Here is an 18,563-nt window from a genome sequence, read left to right as displayed (position 1 = left end):
GAATTGGAGTACTGCTGCTCTTCTCACTGCATAGTCTTTAGTGTATGTAGACTGGAAACCAGTCAGCTATGCCCCCTATAGATTCTGAATAACATGCAGCACTAGTATCACTACTGTTATTGGTCCAGTCTCCTGTTTGCAGCATAAGACATATGAATAGAGAGAAGGATAGTAGACACCAAAACCTCCTCAATCCCTACTCACTGTCTATTCCCAGTCTCCATATCAAGCCTATAACTACTTTTTAAATCTGGAAGAATGCTGGCAAACTTTCGTAGGAAAGACTCATTTCAAGGACATGAATACTGATTCTGAATATAACCAAAATGAGTAAGTCAACCCTCTCTTGTATCAGTCAAAAGTAAGAATCTGTGAAAAGTCAAAGGGACTTTCGCCATCATGGTACACCTGATGAGGCACTCAGCACTGGCAGGGATCGTCGCCACATATGTGCCTCCCCTTTGTCATCACAGTGTGGAAAGCACCCACCCTTCTGGTCCCTGTGAATAATGACATGATGGGAACCAGGGAAAACTAGAGAAACATAATGAAGAAGCAAAGAAACCATGGTCAAGAGGAAGACTGTCCTGAAGACTACAGAGGGAACAAGAGCAAATAAAAGAAAATGAATCAGTAAGGAAAAAGGGAGCAAGAGTCACAAGGAAGAAGCAGACATAACACTAAACAAATGTTCTTTCTTCACCAACAGCACCTCCTTTGAACTGAGAAGATTCAGGTCTGCTCAGGAACTTGAGATCTCAGCCCCAGGGTCATAGAAGACCAGAGCATCTCAGAATATGCTTCCTCTTAAATCACAAGTGGCTGGCCACCATGCTGCCTCCGTTTACATGGTCCCCTCGCACCACCAGCCTGGACTCCTCAAGGCTTTGCCCTTAACCACGGGGAGGGAACCTTTCTGCCGTGAGCTGGGCCCCTTCCCCTGATGCTAAGCATTCATCTCAAACACAAGCATTCATCAAAAACAGTGGAAGACAGAGCCCCGAAACATTGCCAACATTTCACCTCCTACACTCGTAAATGCAGAACAGTTTATATATGACCAAACACAGTGTATTCATTTTGGCCCTTGCAGCTGGCTGCAGATGAAATAAGGGAGTTTAGCCTTCAATTATAAACCATTAGTATTCAGACGTAGCAATGTGTGAGAGGAGCTTTGCTTTGTTGCTGAGCTTTTGTTTCTGCTCTAAATCAACTGTGCACAGATGGATAGGTTCTACCCAGCTCTTGGTAAACATGAGGTCACTACAGGAGAGGCTAAACCTGCAGTGCTCAAAATCAAACCCTCAGTGCTGTCCTTAGGACCTTTTCTTTCTGAATAAAACCAGCCTTTCTTCATTAGCAGAGCACATTTCTAAAGAAGAGGAAATGGAAGTCTTGATAAACATCATTAGCACAAACAGGATACCAAGGAGGAGATCTAATATTATTTAGATGAAATTTGAATTCTAATGCAGTGCTCATGCCCAACCTCTCCTAATGGAGTGGTAAGTTTTAAAAGTCCAATTATGTTGGGAAGACACTTCATACTCAGTACAAGTTTCCTGTACCCTCTGCCTGTTCATCACACTCCCGGTCGCCTACCCCAGATGAGATGAGTGAGGGTCTGGGGCCTGTCCTTTTCAAGTGTACCTTGAGTGCTTGATTTTTCATAACTGAGTTGTTAAGTGGAAGACAAAAGAGAGAAGAATAAAAAAACTAGTCCAAAGAAGCTAGTTTTCACTAGCTTCACTCATCCTTTTACCTGTAAAATGAGAGGTCATGTGCAAGGGAGATGCTTACAAAATGCATTTGCATTGCTGACCACCATTCTTCCCTTTTTAGGGAGGTTTAAAAGTAGTTGGGAACACAACAATGTGAAATTCTTGTTTATAAATTAAGAATTTCAAAACAGTGACAGCAGAGCATTAAACCAATTGTACTGCCCTGGTTGCCTGTCTACCAGTGACAGACATGGAGCAAATAAAAGATATTGTGTGCTCCTTGGGTTTTCCTCTTAAGAAGCTGAGGGATCTAGGGCAGCCTCCTTCAGTGAGGATGGCAGGGTGCCCTTAGAGGCAACAGATTTTAAAATTGTTTCTTCAGTTTTCCATTTATTACTTGGAGGGGAAAATTTAGCCAAAAAGACAAATTTTATCACTGCTCTGAAAACTTTTGGAAGAAGAAATGATTATTGGCACTCACTCATGCCACCACCCAGGGTTGTTCCATGAAGGCGGGCAGGAGAAGCTCTTCTCTCTGGACTAAAGATCTCTCCACCATTAAAAGAAACTTCTACTTACTGTGTGCAGGGAGTTTGCCACTGAAAGTAACAGAAGCCCCATCCCCAAATGGCTGAAACAGTTGGAAATTCATGAGCTAACATAAGTAGTGGGATGGTTCTTGGGGTAGATCTTCCATCAGCTCAAAGACATTTTTGAAGATTGAGGTTCTTTCCATCTTTCCCTTCTGCTATCCTCAGCTACAACATCTGGAATCTCGTCTGATTTCAGACCACCTTTTCTTTATTAGGTTTAGGAAAGAAATTTCATGTGCTTCCAACAAAAACCTACAGAACCCCCAGATACTTCCTACATTCTTGGAAGTTGAGGGTGGGGCGGGAAGGTTATTCTCAGAATTTGGGGAAGAACAAATAAATATCTGACAACTCTCTGGACATCCTGTGTGATCTAAGTCAGACCAAGCAGCTCTGAGTCCACAGCCGGAGTGCTCCAGACATGTCTAAAATAATTAAAATAACAATATTTTATGACACTGGAAAGAAAGTTGGAAACAGAACAATACAAAGAAAGCATCGCTGGGATCTGTGTATACACACACACTGTGTATACCAGAAACCACACCAGGAAGACACAGTGGACAAAAGAGGAACCGCGCTCAGCAATTTTCACACAAACCCTTGTCTGCTTTATTCTTTTTATAAATCATGATTAAATTTTCTCTGCTGTTAAAAATAATAAACAGGAATTCTCATACTGAATTAACACCAACTCGCATGAAGATAATGTGACTCACACTTAAGAATTCACTTTCAGGGCACTTAGATTTTAAGAACTCTTGTGCAACACAGCCTGGTGGCACAGTCCTGGGCTTCCTTCCAGAATTAGAAGAGTTGAGTGTAAACTCAGGCTGGATCTCACTTCAGTGAGCACTCAGTTGACATCTTGAAGTTTTCTTTCGACAGTACATGCTTCCTTCTCATGCACTTTGATGAAATTTGGAGTAGTTGCCAGAGGGTTCTTTAGATTCTTCTGGGAAAGTCACCTAAGTATGGCCAAGTGTTGTATTTTCTAGACATGCCAAACTTTAAGGATAAAAATGAAAGCAGTCAATGTTTTAAGTGACATGCCTGAATAGCCTGATCTGTGGAATTAGGGTGATAAGCCTGGGAATGCAAAGATGTATTACTAAGAAATTCTGTTTTTATTTCCACAAAAAGTAGCAAAGTATAATTTCCCCTGTAATCCGTTTAGCTGACATATACAAAAACCTTAGTATTATCCAATTGCTTCGAATTGCTCCCTTGCTGTGACTACATTTTAAAAGAACTAGGGCTGCTCTCCGTTTATAGCAGCAACCAAGAGAGCTCTCCACAGATACCTAGACTTGGGTAGAGGCCTACCTGGCAGGCAGAGCAGTGGTGAGATGACCTGGTATGTTTCTCTGGGGCTAGAGAGGAGGGGCCAGTGCTTACCTATCTGACCATTTAGGAATGCTTCCATTTTGCTTTCAAAAGTGGCCAACCTGTAAGCCCATGGGGAGTGAGAAAAGTGAAGATTTAGGTTGAAGGACTGAGTTTTGAGCAACTCAATGTCCTACAGGCATTTATAAATGGGAAACATACGAATTCATTGTAAACCAGGGTTCCCAGGGAAGCTCAGTTCTTTTGGAAGCAGAGATCAGTCCGTAGTGTGAAGAGTCTACAGGCCTGGAGCGGAACTTGCAGGAACTCCCCTTCTCATAGTACTCTGCTCTACCTTCCCCATCCCTATCAGGGCCATCATCTCTTTCCTGCTTTATTGCTGCATTTATTTGTCAAGCTGAGTAAGACAATTTCTTGAAATCTAAAGAAAAGCCACCCAGGAATGATTCTCACTAGATCCAAAGTCTATGCACATAATAACTAACCAGGCAGAGTAGTAAGTGCTATGTATGAGAAACATACATAGTGTTACAAGAATTCAGAAAAAGGAAAAGCAAATAAGACTTAAATCAAAATACCTGCTTATAGTTACTATAAACCTTGCCCCAAAAGAGACACAGGATATGGTTGTTTATCTGGGAACCACCAAACCTTCCACTGACTGAACTTTCTCAAAACCCCCACTTAAGTGTCAGCGCTGGAGGGTGGGGAATTTTATCTGGTCTGCTCACTAATGACTCCAGGAACTGTAAGTATGCTTGATATATAATGGATATTTAATCACTATATGTTGAATAAATGAATAAAATAATAACACCTACTGTGTTCTAAGACTTTGCAGGTTACAAAGCACAGTCACATATATATTCTCATTTAGTCTCCACAATAGCCGTGTGAGGTGGGGTATTATTATTCTTATATTCATTTTATAAGAGAGGAATCAGTATTCAGCTGCTACCCAAAGTGGCTAAACTAGTCATTTACAGTTTACTTGTTTGGATGCAATTGCTGCTTATCCAGGCCTGGTCCCACACCTTCTCATCACTGCCAAGGTGATTGCCTTAGGAAGAGAATGTCTGGGGCAAAGTTGACCTCACTAACATGTCCCTGTGACTTGTTTCAGGTGGGCCTTTTTCGAAAATCGGGCGTGAAATCTAGAATCCATGCCTTACGTCAAATGAATGAGAACTTCCCTGAGAACGTCAGCTATGAGGACCAGTCCGCTTATGACGTGGCAGATATGGTGAAACAGTTCTTTCGGGACCTCCCTGAGCCTCTTTTTACCAACAAGCTCAGTGAGACCTTTCTCCACATCTATCAGTGTAAGTTGAAATAATGTAGATTAGAGTTCTCATGTGAGTCCACTGGAAAAAAAAAATTCTATAGATTGTGTTTCAATTATACAAGTAATACATGAATTCATAAAGTATCTGTGCTCCACTCCAGAAGCAAGTTTGTTCACAGTTTGATTTGTAAATCTCCACGCCATATTTTATGCATTTGAAAATACATTTTTGACATCAAAATTTCCCTTTTCAATAGGGTTTGGCCTAACATCTAAAATTAATTTTCAATGTACTTTTAATAAATTCAAAATGAAAAGAGGACACAATAGAATTTATTTTGTATATAGATGTTTTTTAAAACCCATTTACTTTTCAAAAGTTAAGCATTTCCTTGGGATATATGAAATTCAAAATAAAAAGTGTTAAAATGACTGGAAATAAAAGACAAATGTATTGTAATACAGTGTATTTTAAGTGGTGAAAAATAAGCAAACAAAATCAAACTTTACGCTCAATTCAACTAATTTATGTCTTCAGTGGGAATTTTTTAAGTGATGTTAAATTGATAATTCTCAGCCAAGCCTCTATAACTAAAATAATCATGAGGAGTGCTGGTTTGACTTTCTGAAGCTGTATGGAAGGGCAGGGGCCGGGCAAGGGTTTGGGCGGCAGGGGCTGGCGCAGAGGAAGAGGCAACCACCCTTCACTCAGCCCGGCTGCTTGCGCAGGTTCCCCAGAATGGGGAAAATCCAAGGAAACTCGAGAGCAGTCTCCAAGTAGATGGACCTGGGTTTGAGTCTTGCTCCATTTCCTGGCTCTGGGACTTTGTGCAGTCGCATAGAGGCCTTGCTTCCTCATACTTACATTGGAGAGGACACCCATCTCCCAGGGTTGCTGAGGAATCAGTGAGACCATTGCCAAGTGCCATGAAAGTGCTAATAAAATGGTCACTGACTTTTCTTTAAAAACAAATAAATAAATAATAAATAAGTATAAAATAATCATGAAAATAACAATTTTTTATTAAAAAGGCATATCCTGCTAAAGGTAATTGCAAAGGGGGATATTAGTAATGAACATGGACTATTTCTAGATATGGTGTTATTGTTATAAATTATTTTGATGGTCCAGTCTCAGTTCCTTAGAAAAAAATTATTTGGCCCGGGGACTTTGAGTTTTCAGCAAAATATGCCTGAAGTAGACCTTAATATGGAATTGATCCAGTTTGAAGATGATCCCTGCTATAGAGAAATCAGTACTAAATGTGTTTAAGGAGTCTACAGTATTGCAAATTCAAAAAGGATTATAATAAGTACCATTTGTAAAAACAGGATGAAGTGGTGATCCTCTAAACAAATATTATTTTGTCAAAGTGAGTAAGTTAAATTAATGATACATGTCACTAGAGCCAAGCATAGGGCATTCATGATGTTGGCTTAAGAGGTTGAGCTGTATTTTTCAATTAAGCCTCCCTTATGGCTTGGAAATATCATACATGAATCTTTACATTTAATCAGTTTTCAGATTAAGGTTGACTCTAGTCTAAGGTTAACACCAGATTATTTCCAAAAGATCAATGCCTTTGGCCCTTTTTGAGACTCAGCAGCAAGAAACCAGATCAAAGCAGGGTTTATTTTAGCTAAGAAAACATTTACTGAGTGCTGCTTATATACAGGGCACCATGCTGAGCACTGCAGAACATACAGTTGGGGAAGACTTACTTTCAGCTCCTAAGGATCTTGCAACAGAGGGGGAGGAGACGTACACATAAATAATGGCAATACAGCAAGATTAGAGAAATTCTATAATAAGGTTACAAAGAAAACCCAAGGAGGTTGAGATGAGTAATAAGGACTTAGTGGAGAGCTGACAACTGGAGGTTGAGATATGTGAGGAACACATGATGAGTGATGTAAATAACATTAGCATGTGGCTGGAGATGACAGGGTATTTGTCTGGCTGACATGAATGGTAAATGTACAATGCCATACCAAATTACACTGAAGAATTAAACTGCAGACATACTGACCATGGGCATTGAATACTAGGGCAAGGAATTTATACTTGATTCATTAAGCATTGATATGCAGCTCTCAGTTGTAAAGACAGAACCAAAACTCCAACAGTTGTTTAAACAATAAGGACATTATTCGCCCTGGCTGTTGTCACTCAGTTGGTTGGGCGTCATCCCATACACCAAAGGGTTGCCAGTTTGATTCTGTATCATGGCACATGCCCCGGTTGCAACCTTCATTTCTGGTGGGGGGCTTGCAGGAGGCAGATCAATGTTTCACTCTCATATCCATGTTTCTCTCTCCTGCTCTCTTCCTCCCTCTCTAAAATCTCAATAAAAATATTTTTTTTAAAAACAATGAGGACATCATATAATGCACATAACAAGAAATCTGGAATTAAATAATTCCATAGCCAGTTAATTCCATGATAAATGATGCCAGGATAAATGATGCCAGGACTAAAAGTCAGCCTCTTTTGATGATCTCCTTAAGGTTGCAGTATGATTGCCACAACTTAGAATTATTATGTCCTACCAAAATCACATTCAAAGGCAAGAAGAGGACAGAGGGCTCCTCCTTGGGCGTATGTCTCTTTTTATCAGGGAAATAAATTTACAGAAATTCCTAACATTAATCTTGGTCCCATAGGAATTTTTGTAAATTTATTTCCCTGAATTTATAACACGTCAATTACATGCTTGAAGTTATTAGTAGTATCTGCTTCTGCTTCAGCACAACCAAGAAAAAAGCAAAAGGTTTTATTATCATTTGAACAGAATGGCTCTTCTCTACTAAACCCAGGTCTACTTTCTTCCAGTACACTGTGGATGTGGTGAGGGTGGGCATGGGTTACAGAATGCTGAATACATGGTCAGGCTTTTCCAGAAATTTGAATTTAATGGCAGACTGGAGCCAGGAGTGTGCCCATCCCTGGGAAGTAAGATGATGGAGAGGCCAGGACCTGGGCACAAGGTCACACTGCAACCGCTCTACAGCAGCAGACTCCAGATTATTTTTTATCATGCATCCCTACTAGTAGTAAATATCTGAACATGTATACTTACTTATTTTTAATAATATAATTATATTATGATATGCTATGATATACTGTGCACATTATAAAACATATCCAATCAGTATTTTTAAAGCATGAGAGAAAACATAAACACCACTGAAAAGTCTAATGCTTTTCCACACCACACAGATTTTCACAAGCACATCTCCCCCCCCACCCCTTCAAGCACAGACAGCCTACTGCAGAGACCTGTTCAAGAACATGGTATTTTAAGAACGACAATAATATGAACTGAAGTGAATTCTTGACTGTGTATTTCAGAATGAGAGAATAAAGACAATGAGTCAGGCCTAAAAAAACACAGCCAGTGGTCAGCAAAATGCAGCACCTAGCACCCATTTGCTCGCTTTCCCTTTTAGTTCAGTTCATATTGTTGGGCCAATTTCCTTTTAAGCCTGCATGGCCAATGCCTGCATTACCACCACCACCACCACAATGACCACCCTAAAAGGGAATAGGCTTCAGAGAGACCATCCATTCCCCATAGCTTTAGTGAGCCTGGTTGTTTTTCCCTAAGCACAGTACCCAATTCCCATTACCTTCAAGACTGGAATAGATGCCCTTGAGTCACCACTTAAAAGCCACCCACCTCCTCTGAACTACGTCCTGGTGGCTTTTAGGAGAGAAGTAAATGTGACAGGCTGACCCTCTAGGCATTAGTTCAGAGGGCCAGGCGAAGCAATCCCGCCACTCATGGTTAATTGCACCAAGTTGGCATCACACCTGGCTGCTCCACTAGGGGCAGAGAAAGGCAAGGAGGCCATCCACCAACACAGTGGTTTCCAAACGATGCCCTGTGGAGCCCTCAGCATCTGGAGCAGTACTTCACAAGCTGTCTGGTGGGAAGGGGGCTGGCAAGAGGGAAGCCACGCTGATAGTGCTCCCGCTTATGGCCAGTTTCAACCAGAACAGAAAAATGGCTTGAAAAAGGATAGGCAGGTGTATTGCTGAGAGTATGAAGAGCGAGGACTACTTCCTTATTAAGACTGGGTTCTGAAGTTGGACAGCTAGGGTCCCAATCCCAGCTCTGCCTCTTACCAACTGTGAGGCCAAAGCAATTACTTCTTTCTTAGCAGTTGTCATCATCGTTATGATGATGTCTCCAAGTGTGTCTTCACATTGGGAAGACGGAGCTTACTCATTTTTCCCTGGCTCTTTCTGTGGCTGTTCCTCTGATGCGCTGGCACCCACTTTTCCACAGATGTCCCCAAAGAGCAGTGGCTCCAGGCAGTGCAGGCCGCCATCCTGTTGCTGGCTGACGAGAGCAGGGAAGTCCTGCAGACACTTCTGTGCTTCCTCAAGGATGTGGTCAACTTGGTGGAAGAGAATCAGATGACGTCCATGAACCTGGCTGTGTGTCTGGCCCCTTCTCTCTTTCATCTTAATTTATTGAAGAAAGAAAGCTCCCCCAGGTGGGTTTTCCGCAGCAACAGCAGTCATCTTAAACCAGATATAGCCCACACTTCATTAAAAAAACAAAGAACTTCTCTCATTGGATTTCACCTTGAGGATTTGTCAGCTCTTAATTTATAAGCAGAAAATGTTTTAAGGTGACCTAATTCATGTGCTCAGATGCACTGAATTGTCCAAGTAGCCTTGAAGAATATCTGTTGTGACTCAGAGGCCTGTGTGTGTGAGTGGGGAGGAGGGAAGAAATACATGAAGTAGTAGTTTACAGTCTTACATTGAAAAGAAAAGGGCTAGATTCAAGGCCCAGGCACAACAGCTTGCAGAGAACTGTTTTCAAACTTGGGAAAAATAGATTAATTTCTCCCCCAACAGTTATTCTTGTCCTTGTATTTTTCCAAGGTTTTTCACTATGAACTGTCAGAGTTTTAGCCTGACTCAGAATATCTAACATAGGTGGTCATTGCTTTTGTTTGGAAATGAGGACGTATGGGATCAGGAGAGTACCTGGGTAGGAACAAAAAACAAAAGGGATAAGCTTTTAATGTGGAAAGCTCTTTGTTTTGTGATCTGCTTAGGACTGTCTCCTTCATTTACAGGGTCATACAGAAGAAATATGCCACCGGGAAGCCAGATCAAAAAGACCTCAATGAGAATCTGGCTGCCACTCAAGGCCTTGCCCACATGATCATGGAATGTGACAGACTTTTTGAGGTGAGCAAAAGGCTTGAACAGCCTTCCTTACAGCTCTTGGAAGTAGATGAGATACTTGCTAAATTCATGCCTTATGTTTGTTCCTGAGTTTATAATGACAATAGTACCCTCTATAGCGGTGGTCTTTGCCTCCAAGAAGTGTGAGGAGTTATCTATGTAATTGAGGCTTGGCAGTTAAAGACACTTGGAATTACCATGATGATGGTTTTCTTGAGAACAATTGAGTCACCGTCAGTTGCCAGGCGCAAGTCAACTCAGCCAATTATGTTCTCTTTTTTTATAATATGCTTTTATTGATTTCAGAGGGAGCAAGAGAGAGGGAGAAACAGAAACATCTATGAGAGAGAAACATCCACTGGCTGCCTCCTACACGCCCCTTACTGGGGGTCAAGCCTGCAACCAGGGCACATGCCCTGACTGAGACTCGAACCAGTGACCTCTTGGTGCATGGGTCAGTGCTCAAGCACTGAGCCACACCAGCTAGGCTGTTCTTTTTTATTTCACTTCAGGATTTGATTAGGATCAACATCTGTGTGTATTGTTCTGGGGGGGGGGGTGTGATATCGCCCAGTTCCCTGTTAATTAAGAATCAAAAATAGCTTTTGAATATAGCCATGATATATTAAAGAAGAAAATGAACTAGCATACTTTTGGCATACTTTTTTGTGGTAAATATGGCATTGGTAAGTGAGAAAAGTGTGCTAAAAAATTAAAACTATAAGTCATAGTTGGTTTCCCTGAAGTCTGTGTGCTTTAAGTTTCCTGAGCCCACATTTTGCCAAACTGAATAAAAATACATTAAAGGGGAAATTAAAGGAAAATGGAAAGATTAAATGGGAAGTCATTGCAATGTTTTAAGTGATAAATATAGCCTCAGAAACATATTTGTGTTTCCTGACTTTAGGAAGCCTCACCTCCCACCACCAGCCTTACCACTGACCTTAGAAAAACATCTTTTGCCTTGCAGCACTTGGCTCATTCTGTTACACACGGCTTTTGACTAAATGACTTTGCTTTCTCTATTAGTCTCAGCATTTCTTTAACTCAGTGTGTTGCTCTTTCATGCATACATTGGTTCAGGTGCCGCATGAGATGGTAGCCCAATTTCGTAATTCATATGTGGAGACTGAGATCCATGCTCCAACTCTGGAAGACCTGGGGACTCAGCTGGAGGAGAGTGGGGCCACTTTCCACACTTACCTGGACCAGCTCATCCAGGGCCTCCAGAAGGAAGCCAAGGAGAAATTTAAAGGATGGGTTACATGTTCCAGCACAGATAATACAGACCTTGCTTTCAAAAAGGTAATCTCAGGAGTTGTAAAAAATTACCCCAAAAGAACCACCTCTGATAAGCAGGAATTTGTTTTGCTTTAAAAATGGTCGCTGTCCACAGGGCTTGGCACATACATGAACAGGTCAAAGACCCTTTCTAGAGACTGCCAAGCAATCATGCTACACATAATCAGAGTGCAGACTGTGAAGCCAGACTGCTAGATCCCAATCCAGTCTCCATCCCTTAGCTGTGTGATGTTGGGCAAGTCACACACCTCTCTACACCTCAGTTTTCTCAGTTGCATAATGGACGTCATAATAATACCACTGCCAGAGGAGGGCTATTTAAAAATCAACTGGGTTAGAACATCACCTGGCAAACCGGTTGATGTGTGTAGATGGTTATTATTTTATGATCATTATTATTATTTTAATCTTTAGGATTACCATTATAAAATGATAAACCTGACTAACGCAGAATCACCCTTTCAAGGTACATAATCAGTGATTTTTTTTTTTTAACATCCAGTGAAATGTGGTAGGTTTTGTTGGAACCAGCTCTTTAGCCTTTGGTGGTATCTTTCCCAAGGTGGGAGACGGGAATCCGCTGAAGCTCTGGAAGGCTTCCGTGGAGGTGGAAGCACCCCCTTCAGTGGTTTTGAATCGTGTGCTGAGAGAGCGCCACCTGTGGGATGAGGATTTTGTGCAGTGGAAGGTTGTGGAAACTCTGGACAAGCAAACAGAAATCTATCAGTACGTGTTGAACAGCATGGCCCCCCATCCTTCCAGAGACTTTGTGGTTCTCAGGTAAGCCTGACTCTGGAGTTAAATATATTCTGTTCTTAGAGCAGATTAAGAGCTGCAGATTTAAGCATTTCACAGAGTTCTACCACCTAAATTCAGCCTGCACTGGGAGTACTAAGCTGATCCTCATATCCCTCAGCAGAAACTGGCTTTGCTCTATTTATGCCCGACTTCCTGCTTCTTCACCCAATTTACAGCTCTATCGGGCTCTCTGATGGCCCCTTTCATTTTGGAGCATACAGTTTATTAGACCATAAATATTGTTCATTTCCTCAGAACAGAATCCCAAGAATAACTGCTGTTTGTCCAGTTGTACTTTCTGCCAAATCATGGAAATAGAGTCTGACTTTTCTCCTGCTTTTTGCCTTTCTCCCTCTGGGGAATCAAGTCTTCCATTAGTGTGGCTCTCAAGACTGGCATATGCAACTTCAGAATTCATTTGTACAGCTTCAGCAGTTCATAGCTCATTACTATGCACAGAAACGTCAACACAGCTCTGAAGGTCCAACTATGCCGAGTTACTTGGATGTCCAGTAAGGTTCCAGGATTTGACCAAGCTTGCAAGACTTGTGTCTACTGTTAAAATATTGCTTCTGAGAGATTTATAGGCTGGGATCATAATGGGATGCTCAACCAGTGACAGGAAGTTTGCACAGTGGAGCTGTGCATGTGGCCTGGTGAGTCAGTATTGAATCACAAAGAAGAGGGATTCAGGGTACTAAAAAAAAACAAATAAAATATAATTAAATCAATATATCCTTTTTTTATTGATAACTGATGAGAAACACTGCCTCTTCTCTCAGATTAGTGGTATAAAAGGAATCACTGGTGATATTCCCGAATGTATATTTAAAATAGTTTCTTTATGAAACTAGTCTTCATGGCAAACTAAAGGTTACTTTTCACAGAATATTTATGACTTTGGAGTTGGTCCCTGGGACCTTGAATTTTAAGGGCCATTTTTCCCTACATGTATGTGTTTATCTTAGCAACCTTGGGATCATGGTGGAGAATGTGGGTAGTTATATGGGTGACTCATTACCACAGTCATTGGGACATTACTCATCTGGTCAAAGTTAAACTTCACACCTTCACTCTTGCAAACGGCACATTGAGCAATTATTCTCAGATGGCAGCCACGGGGACGGAGCCATGCCATAGCATGCCTCTTCCCTCCCCTCAGAGGAAGCTGAGGGTCAGTCAAGCACGGAACCTCCTTCTTTCCATACATCCATCAGAATGCTATTTCTTCGTGTTATCATTCCATTACCACCTGAGCCAGGCACCCTTGGAGGCTTTGGGGAGACTGCAGGGAACACTGCAGACCACAATCTTACTCTCTCAGGATTTCTATTTTATTAGGCAGAGAGAGTCAATACATAAAAAGTAAGGAGGACAGGGTTACTTATAGTAGGGGGGTAAGTAAGAGAAGAGGAGAGTAAGGGATGGGATTTTAAATATAGAATCTCTGCCCGGCCGGGCGTAGCTCAGCGGTTGAGCGTCAACCTAGGATTCAGGCGACCGGGGTTCAATTCCCGGTCAGGGCACATGCCCGGGTTGTGGGCTCTTATCAATGACTCTCATCATTGATGCTTCTATCTCTCTCTCCCTCTCCCTTCCTCTCTCTGAAATCAATAAAGATATATTTAAAAAAATAAAAAAATAAATATAGAATCTCACTGCACTGATACTTGACCCAAGACTTGAGGGAGAAGGTGAGTGGACCACAAGGCTCAGAGGGAGAACTCCGAACGCAGGAGATAGATGAGCCAGATGTGGTTCCTGCAACAGGATGATAGAAAGTGACAAGTATGGTGAGGAAGGGACATACTGAAATACTTCCTGTCTTCAGAGCATCTCCCTATTTAGGCTCACACATACGTGGCCAGTCTCCTTTCAGAATTAATTCTCACATTGTCTTCTTCTCTAGTTCCTCAGGAGCTTCTGGTGATAGGTACTGTAGATTTTTCCATTTTACTTACACAATGTGTACACCTTTCAGTCTTTATTATTAATCACATTATCATGTGTGAAAAGAGAATGGTCATGCCCATGGAGAAGTTGCTAAGCACTTATGTGTGACTTGCTTACTCCCAAGTTCTTGTTGGGGTTGTATAAGTTTTTCTTTGAGGTGTTGTAAGACAGGACAAAGTCATAGATGAGATGACTAAGTAAGGGAATTGGATTTATGATGTAAACAACTGGGATGATGATAATAAAATCTATATACTATGGTATAAATTGTAGAAATGCTCTCATGGTTCCAGACTTCCATCAACAGTCTTACTCCAAATGGTAGTCCCCTCTATGCTTGAATAGCTCCAGCAATAGGGAACTCAGTACCTCCTCATACCACCCATTCCATTTTTGGAAAGTGCACATTGTGAGACAGCTCTCCTCTAAAGTCAAATCAACTGTATTTATTTTTTCTCCCACTCAAGAGCCACTCATATTTAAAGACAGCAGTCCACATATGTTTAGTTTTCTTCAGGCTAAGCATCACCAGTTCATTTATCCTTTAAGACTTGAACTGAGCAGATCTCCTGCTGAAAGCCTTCTCTGTATGCCTCCCCCTTCCCTTCCACACGACCCCAGAACACTCTGTGCATATCCATGTCACTGCACTGACCACTGTGTTTTAGAGTTCTCTTTGTATTTCTGCTTCCCCTCCTGGACTGTGGACTGTGTATCTTTGTGCCCTTGGTGGGTTCTCAGAGCCTGGCACATCTCTATGCTCAATAGATGTTTACTGAATGAGTTGAATGAAAGAGTCCTAATTCCAAATCTGTAAGAACTCTGCAACCTCAGTTTGGTTCCAAAGGCAGATCTGGGTTCTGCAAGACCATTTCTGGCCTCTGGGTTCTTGGGCTGAGACCCATGCCTTGAACTGCATTGTATAAACTTTACCCACACTTATGGTAACCATTTGCTTAATCTAGGTAGCTAGGATTAGAATTTGAGCAGGAATATATGTGTAAACCTCAGCACGGTGTTCAGGTCTTTCTCTCTTAGCCATAACTCTGATGTGCGGGTTGTTTCACTACAGGACCTGGAAGACTGATTTGCCCAAAGGAATGTGTACCTTGGTCTCCCTCTCTGTGGAGCACGAGGAAGCTCAGCTCATGGGCGGTGTGCGAGCCATAGTGATGGATTCTCAGTACTTAATAGAACCATGTGGCTCTGGCAAGTCAAGACTGACCCACATCTGCAGGATAGACCTGAAGTAAGTGTGAACCCCCCTGGAGAGCAGGCCACTGTTAGAGTCTCAGCTCAAGTGGCACATTTGCCAAGGCCCTATCTGTCATCCTGATTTCTTATTTCACTATACTTTTTTTCCTCATGGCCATTAACATGCTTTTATAGATGATTATGTATGCTTCCTGCTCTCTTTTCCTCTTCTCCACCTTTTCTAAGATTCTGATATTTTCCTGGAGCCCTTTTCTCTGTTTTCACTTCTGTCCCCACTTGTGTGTCCATGCTTCTCACACAGAACAGACACAAACACTGGAGTTCAGCACATAACATGAGTCTCCTCTCTGGCATTTCCTTTACACCTGTCCCCTTCTGCTGCTCCCTCCAGTTTCCCTCCAGTCAGAAGAAACTAACTTAAATCCAACCTCCTCAAGGCATTCATGATGCTGAACCAAGTTCTCGATCTGGGTAGATACAAACTGAGTTTTCTCAGTCAATTCTAGAACTCAGTCTGAATCTTCTCAGAGGAGATGGTACCATTTAAAGCACCCAGTGAGTACTGAAAATGTAGTCTGAACACTGGGTTCTCAGGCCCTCGAGGAGGCAGCCTTGGGTTGTATGCAAGCATACTGATGATTAGGGCACAAAGACAGCCCTGTCTACCATGACAAATTGCCGCGATGTGGAAAAAGATTTCCCCAATTCCTTTCTGATTTTTGTCCCCACAGAGGTCACTCCCCAGAATGGTACAATAAAGGCTTTGGACATCTGTGCGCAGCGGAAGTTGCCAGGATTAGAAACTCTTTTCAGCCCCTCATTGCTGAGGGTCCAGAAACTAAAATCTGAGTTTTCCCCAGTGTGACATTAAACTCAGGGAAGAGGAAGCAAAAGGAAACACTTGTGGGAGAGAGTGTGCTCGTGAGAAAGCAAGAGCGAGAACAACTGATTGACATGGTTCATGCTTAAAATGGAAACACTAAGAAGTCAGAAGATGCAAGTTGAAGATGCAAGAATTTCTGAGAGCTTTCCTAGCCTTCCTGGAGATGGCTATATCCCTACTAATATAATATTTTTAAAAATCAAAACATTTATCTATGCTACTTAAAATTAAATGGATTTTCCTTGTGCGTTGCCTAATTTACTATTTAAAGGCTTCTAAGAAGCATATTCTTAACTATAAATAAGTGTATGTATATCATATGTATGTACATATGTGTGTATATCTCCCCCTTTACTGTATATATGTAAAATATCAATTTTATATATAATTGCATATTTTGAAACTCATCTGACTCGGTGAGTCCCTTCCTTACATGGTTCTTTCCAAGTTGGTCTGGGCCACACTGCCCTGTAAATTGAGCAGAGCTGCTGCTGACAGGAAGGTGTGAACATGTGTAGCTTGTCAGTCTGCCCCGATGTTCAACCAAAGATGATCTAACCAAAGGAAAACATTAAAAGGTCCTTATGTGTTGTCAGGTTGTTTTTGTTATTTAAAACCTGAGAGTGAAGTGGTGGATAAAGCAAGGAAAACAATATGTACTTCTTTTTAAAGCAAAGAAGTGGGTGAGAAGTTGCTGCCAAATTTAAAGCTAGATTCTGAATTGCTCCTGGGTCCTGCCAGGTGCAGATTCAGTGAAATATCAGGCCTCCCGAACACCTGGGGTCAGCGAGAGAGACTGAAACAGAACCCCTATTTCCCTGCTAACTAGAACTATCTAGAACAGCCTTTGCATATACAGAGCCAAAGGGAGATTCTATGTTTTATCAAATTTTCATAGATACATTTCATAATATTCTTAAATGTCATTCTGTTTGACCAGTGGCCTATTTGGTCACAGGTAATTGGCATTTTCTTACCAATTACTCTGAATTTAACTCTGTACACTAGACAAAAGGAGATGATGGTCATCTAAGTAGTCATCGACCATTATAGCTTCAGGGAATTCTTATTTTGTTATGTATGATGCTCCTAAGACATAATTCATTTAAGTTTTGCAATCTGAAAGACAAGGTTTTAAACTAACATAAGACCAAAACTGTGTTCTTCAATTAGTTTTAGAAAATATAAACAGGTTTGTTAAAGCCATGTTTCTTCATTAGCCAGTACCTGTGCCTTTGACCCAGCCCTATTTATTATTATTAGACTAAGAAAATTGACTCTTCTTAACCGATTGCTAATGGATTTAAATTGTTTTTTATTGTAATTCAACAACTGTAGAGAGAAAGATAATTTATTGTGTTTGGTTTCAGGGAGATATCTCTCTAAATAGAGATTGGTATCATAATTTAGCAACTGGTATTGGAGGAAAAAAAGAAAAATTTAAATGTTTTCCCTTCTTTGTATTGTATGCATTTATGTGATGTTTTCTTTTACATAAGCATTTTTATCAGCATTGTGCAATTATTTTATTAAGAGGAATAAAAATGCTATATATGAGTTCCATGTGGAGCAAGGAAAATCATACTCTTTGAATTATGACCTTGGAATTTTTTGTTTCCTTGCCTACCTAGAAGGTGGTAGCAAAGCCATAATTTTCCATTGGGCAATGCCCTGTGAGCAAAATAAATTCACTTCTGCCATACATCTCAAATTTAACTGTACATGCTGGATGACTTTAATGGGCACAGACAAGATCATTAGTGAAGTTCAACCTAGCTTAACATGGGTCCTGCTCCAGAGGTGGGACCCTACATGTTTGTAAACTGCTAGGCACACAAGGATAAATGATATTCTGTCACCAACCTTAGCATGCACACAGATCACCTGGAGATCTTGTTCAAATGCAGACTCTGATCCAGGCAGTCTGGGTGGGCCTGAGATTCTGCATTTCTAATAGGCCTTGGCGATACCCAGGCTGCTGGCCCAAAGACCACACTCTGAGAAGCAAGGACCTAGAAGATACTTAAAACAGAATAAAAACAAATATGATTGTATTTCTGGCTGCCCTTCTCTTCAGATTTTCTGGCTTTTGAAAATGTTTATTTACATACTAATTACACCACTTTGCGTAACAACACAGTGCTTCTAAGAAAAAGAAAAAGGAGGGGAAAGGTGCATCAAGCTTGCTGTTCAAACCACAGTATTTTATTCATTGATATTTTGCCAATGGAAATAAAATACAACATTGCATTTAAAT

The 18,563-nt window shown here is 41.2% G+C and overlaps 1 protein-coding gene across 3 annotated transcripts in view; it reads left to right on the top strand.

Moving 5' to 3' along the window:
• Positions 1-17,867, top strand: part of STARD13 (StAR related lipid transfer domain containing 13) — a 210,896-nt gene extending 193,029 nt beyond the window's left edge. For all 3 annotated transcript variants that reach the window (XM_081128662.1, XM_081128661.1, XM_081128663.1), the window contains exons 8-14: positions 4,785-4,983; positions 9,239-9,449; positions 10,044-10,158; positions 11,239-11,460; positions 12,020-12,237; positions 15,281-15,457; positions 16,155-17,867. In XM_081128662.1, the coding sequence (XP_080984788.1) occupies positions 4,785-4,983; positions 9,239-9,449; positions 10,044-10,158; positions 11,239-11,460; positions 12,020-12,237; positions 15,281-15,457; positions 16,155-16,272 (1,260 nt within the window). In that variant the 3' untranslated portion in view covers positions 16,273-17,867. The remainder of the gene's footprint in view (positions 1-4,784; positions 4,984-9,238; positions 9,450-10,043; positions 10,159-11,238; positions 11,461-12,019; positions 12,238-15,280; positions 15,458-16,154) is intronic.
• Positions 17,868-18,563: the final 696 nt, after the last annotated feature.

This window comes from Miniopterus schreibersii (assembly GCF_964146895.1).
Source record: "Miniopterus schreibersii genome assembly, chromosome: 2".
NCBI lineage: Eukaryota > Metazoa > Chordata > Mammalia > Chiroptera > Miniopteridae > Miniopterus > Miniopterus schreibersii.
The sequence above is the reverse complement of the archived record's forward strand: the minus strand, read 5'-3'. Positions and strand labels throughout refer to the sequence as shown.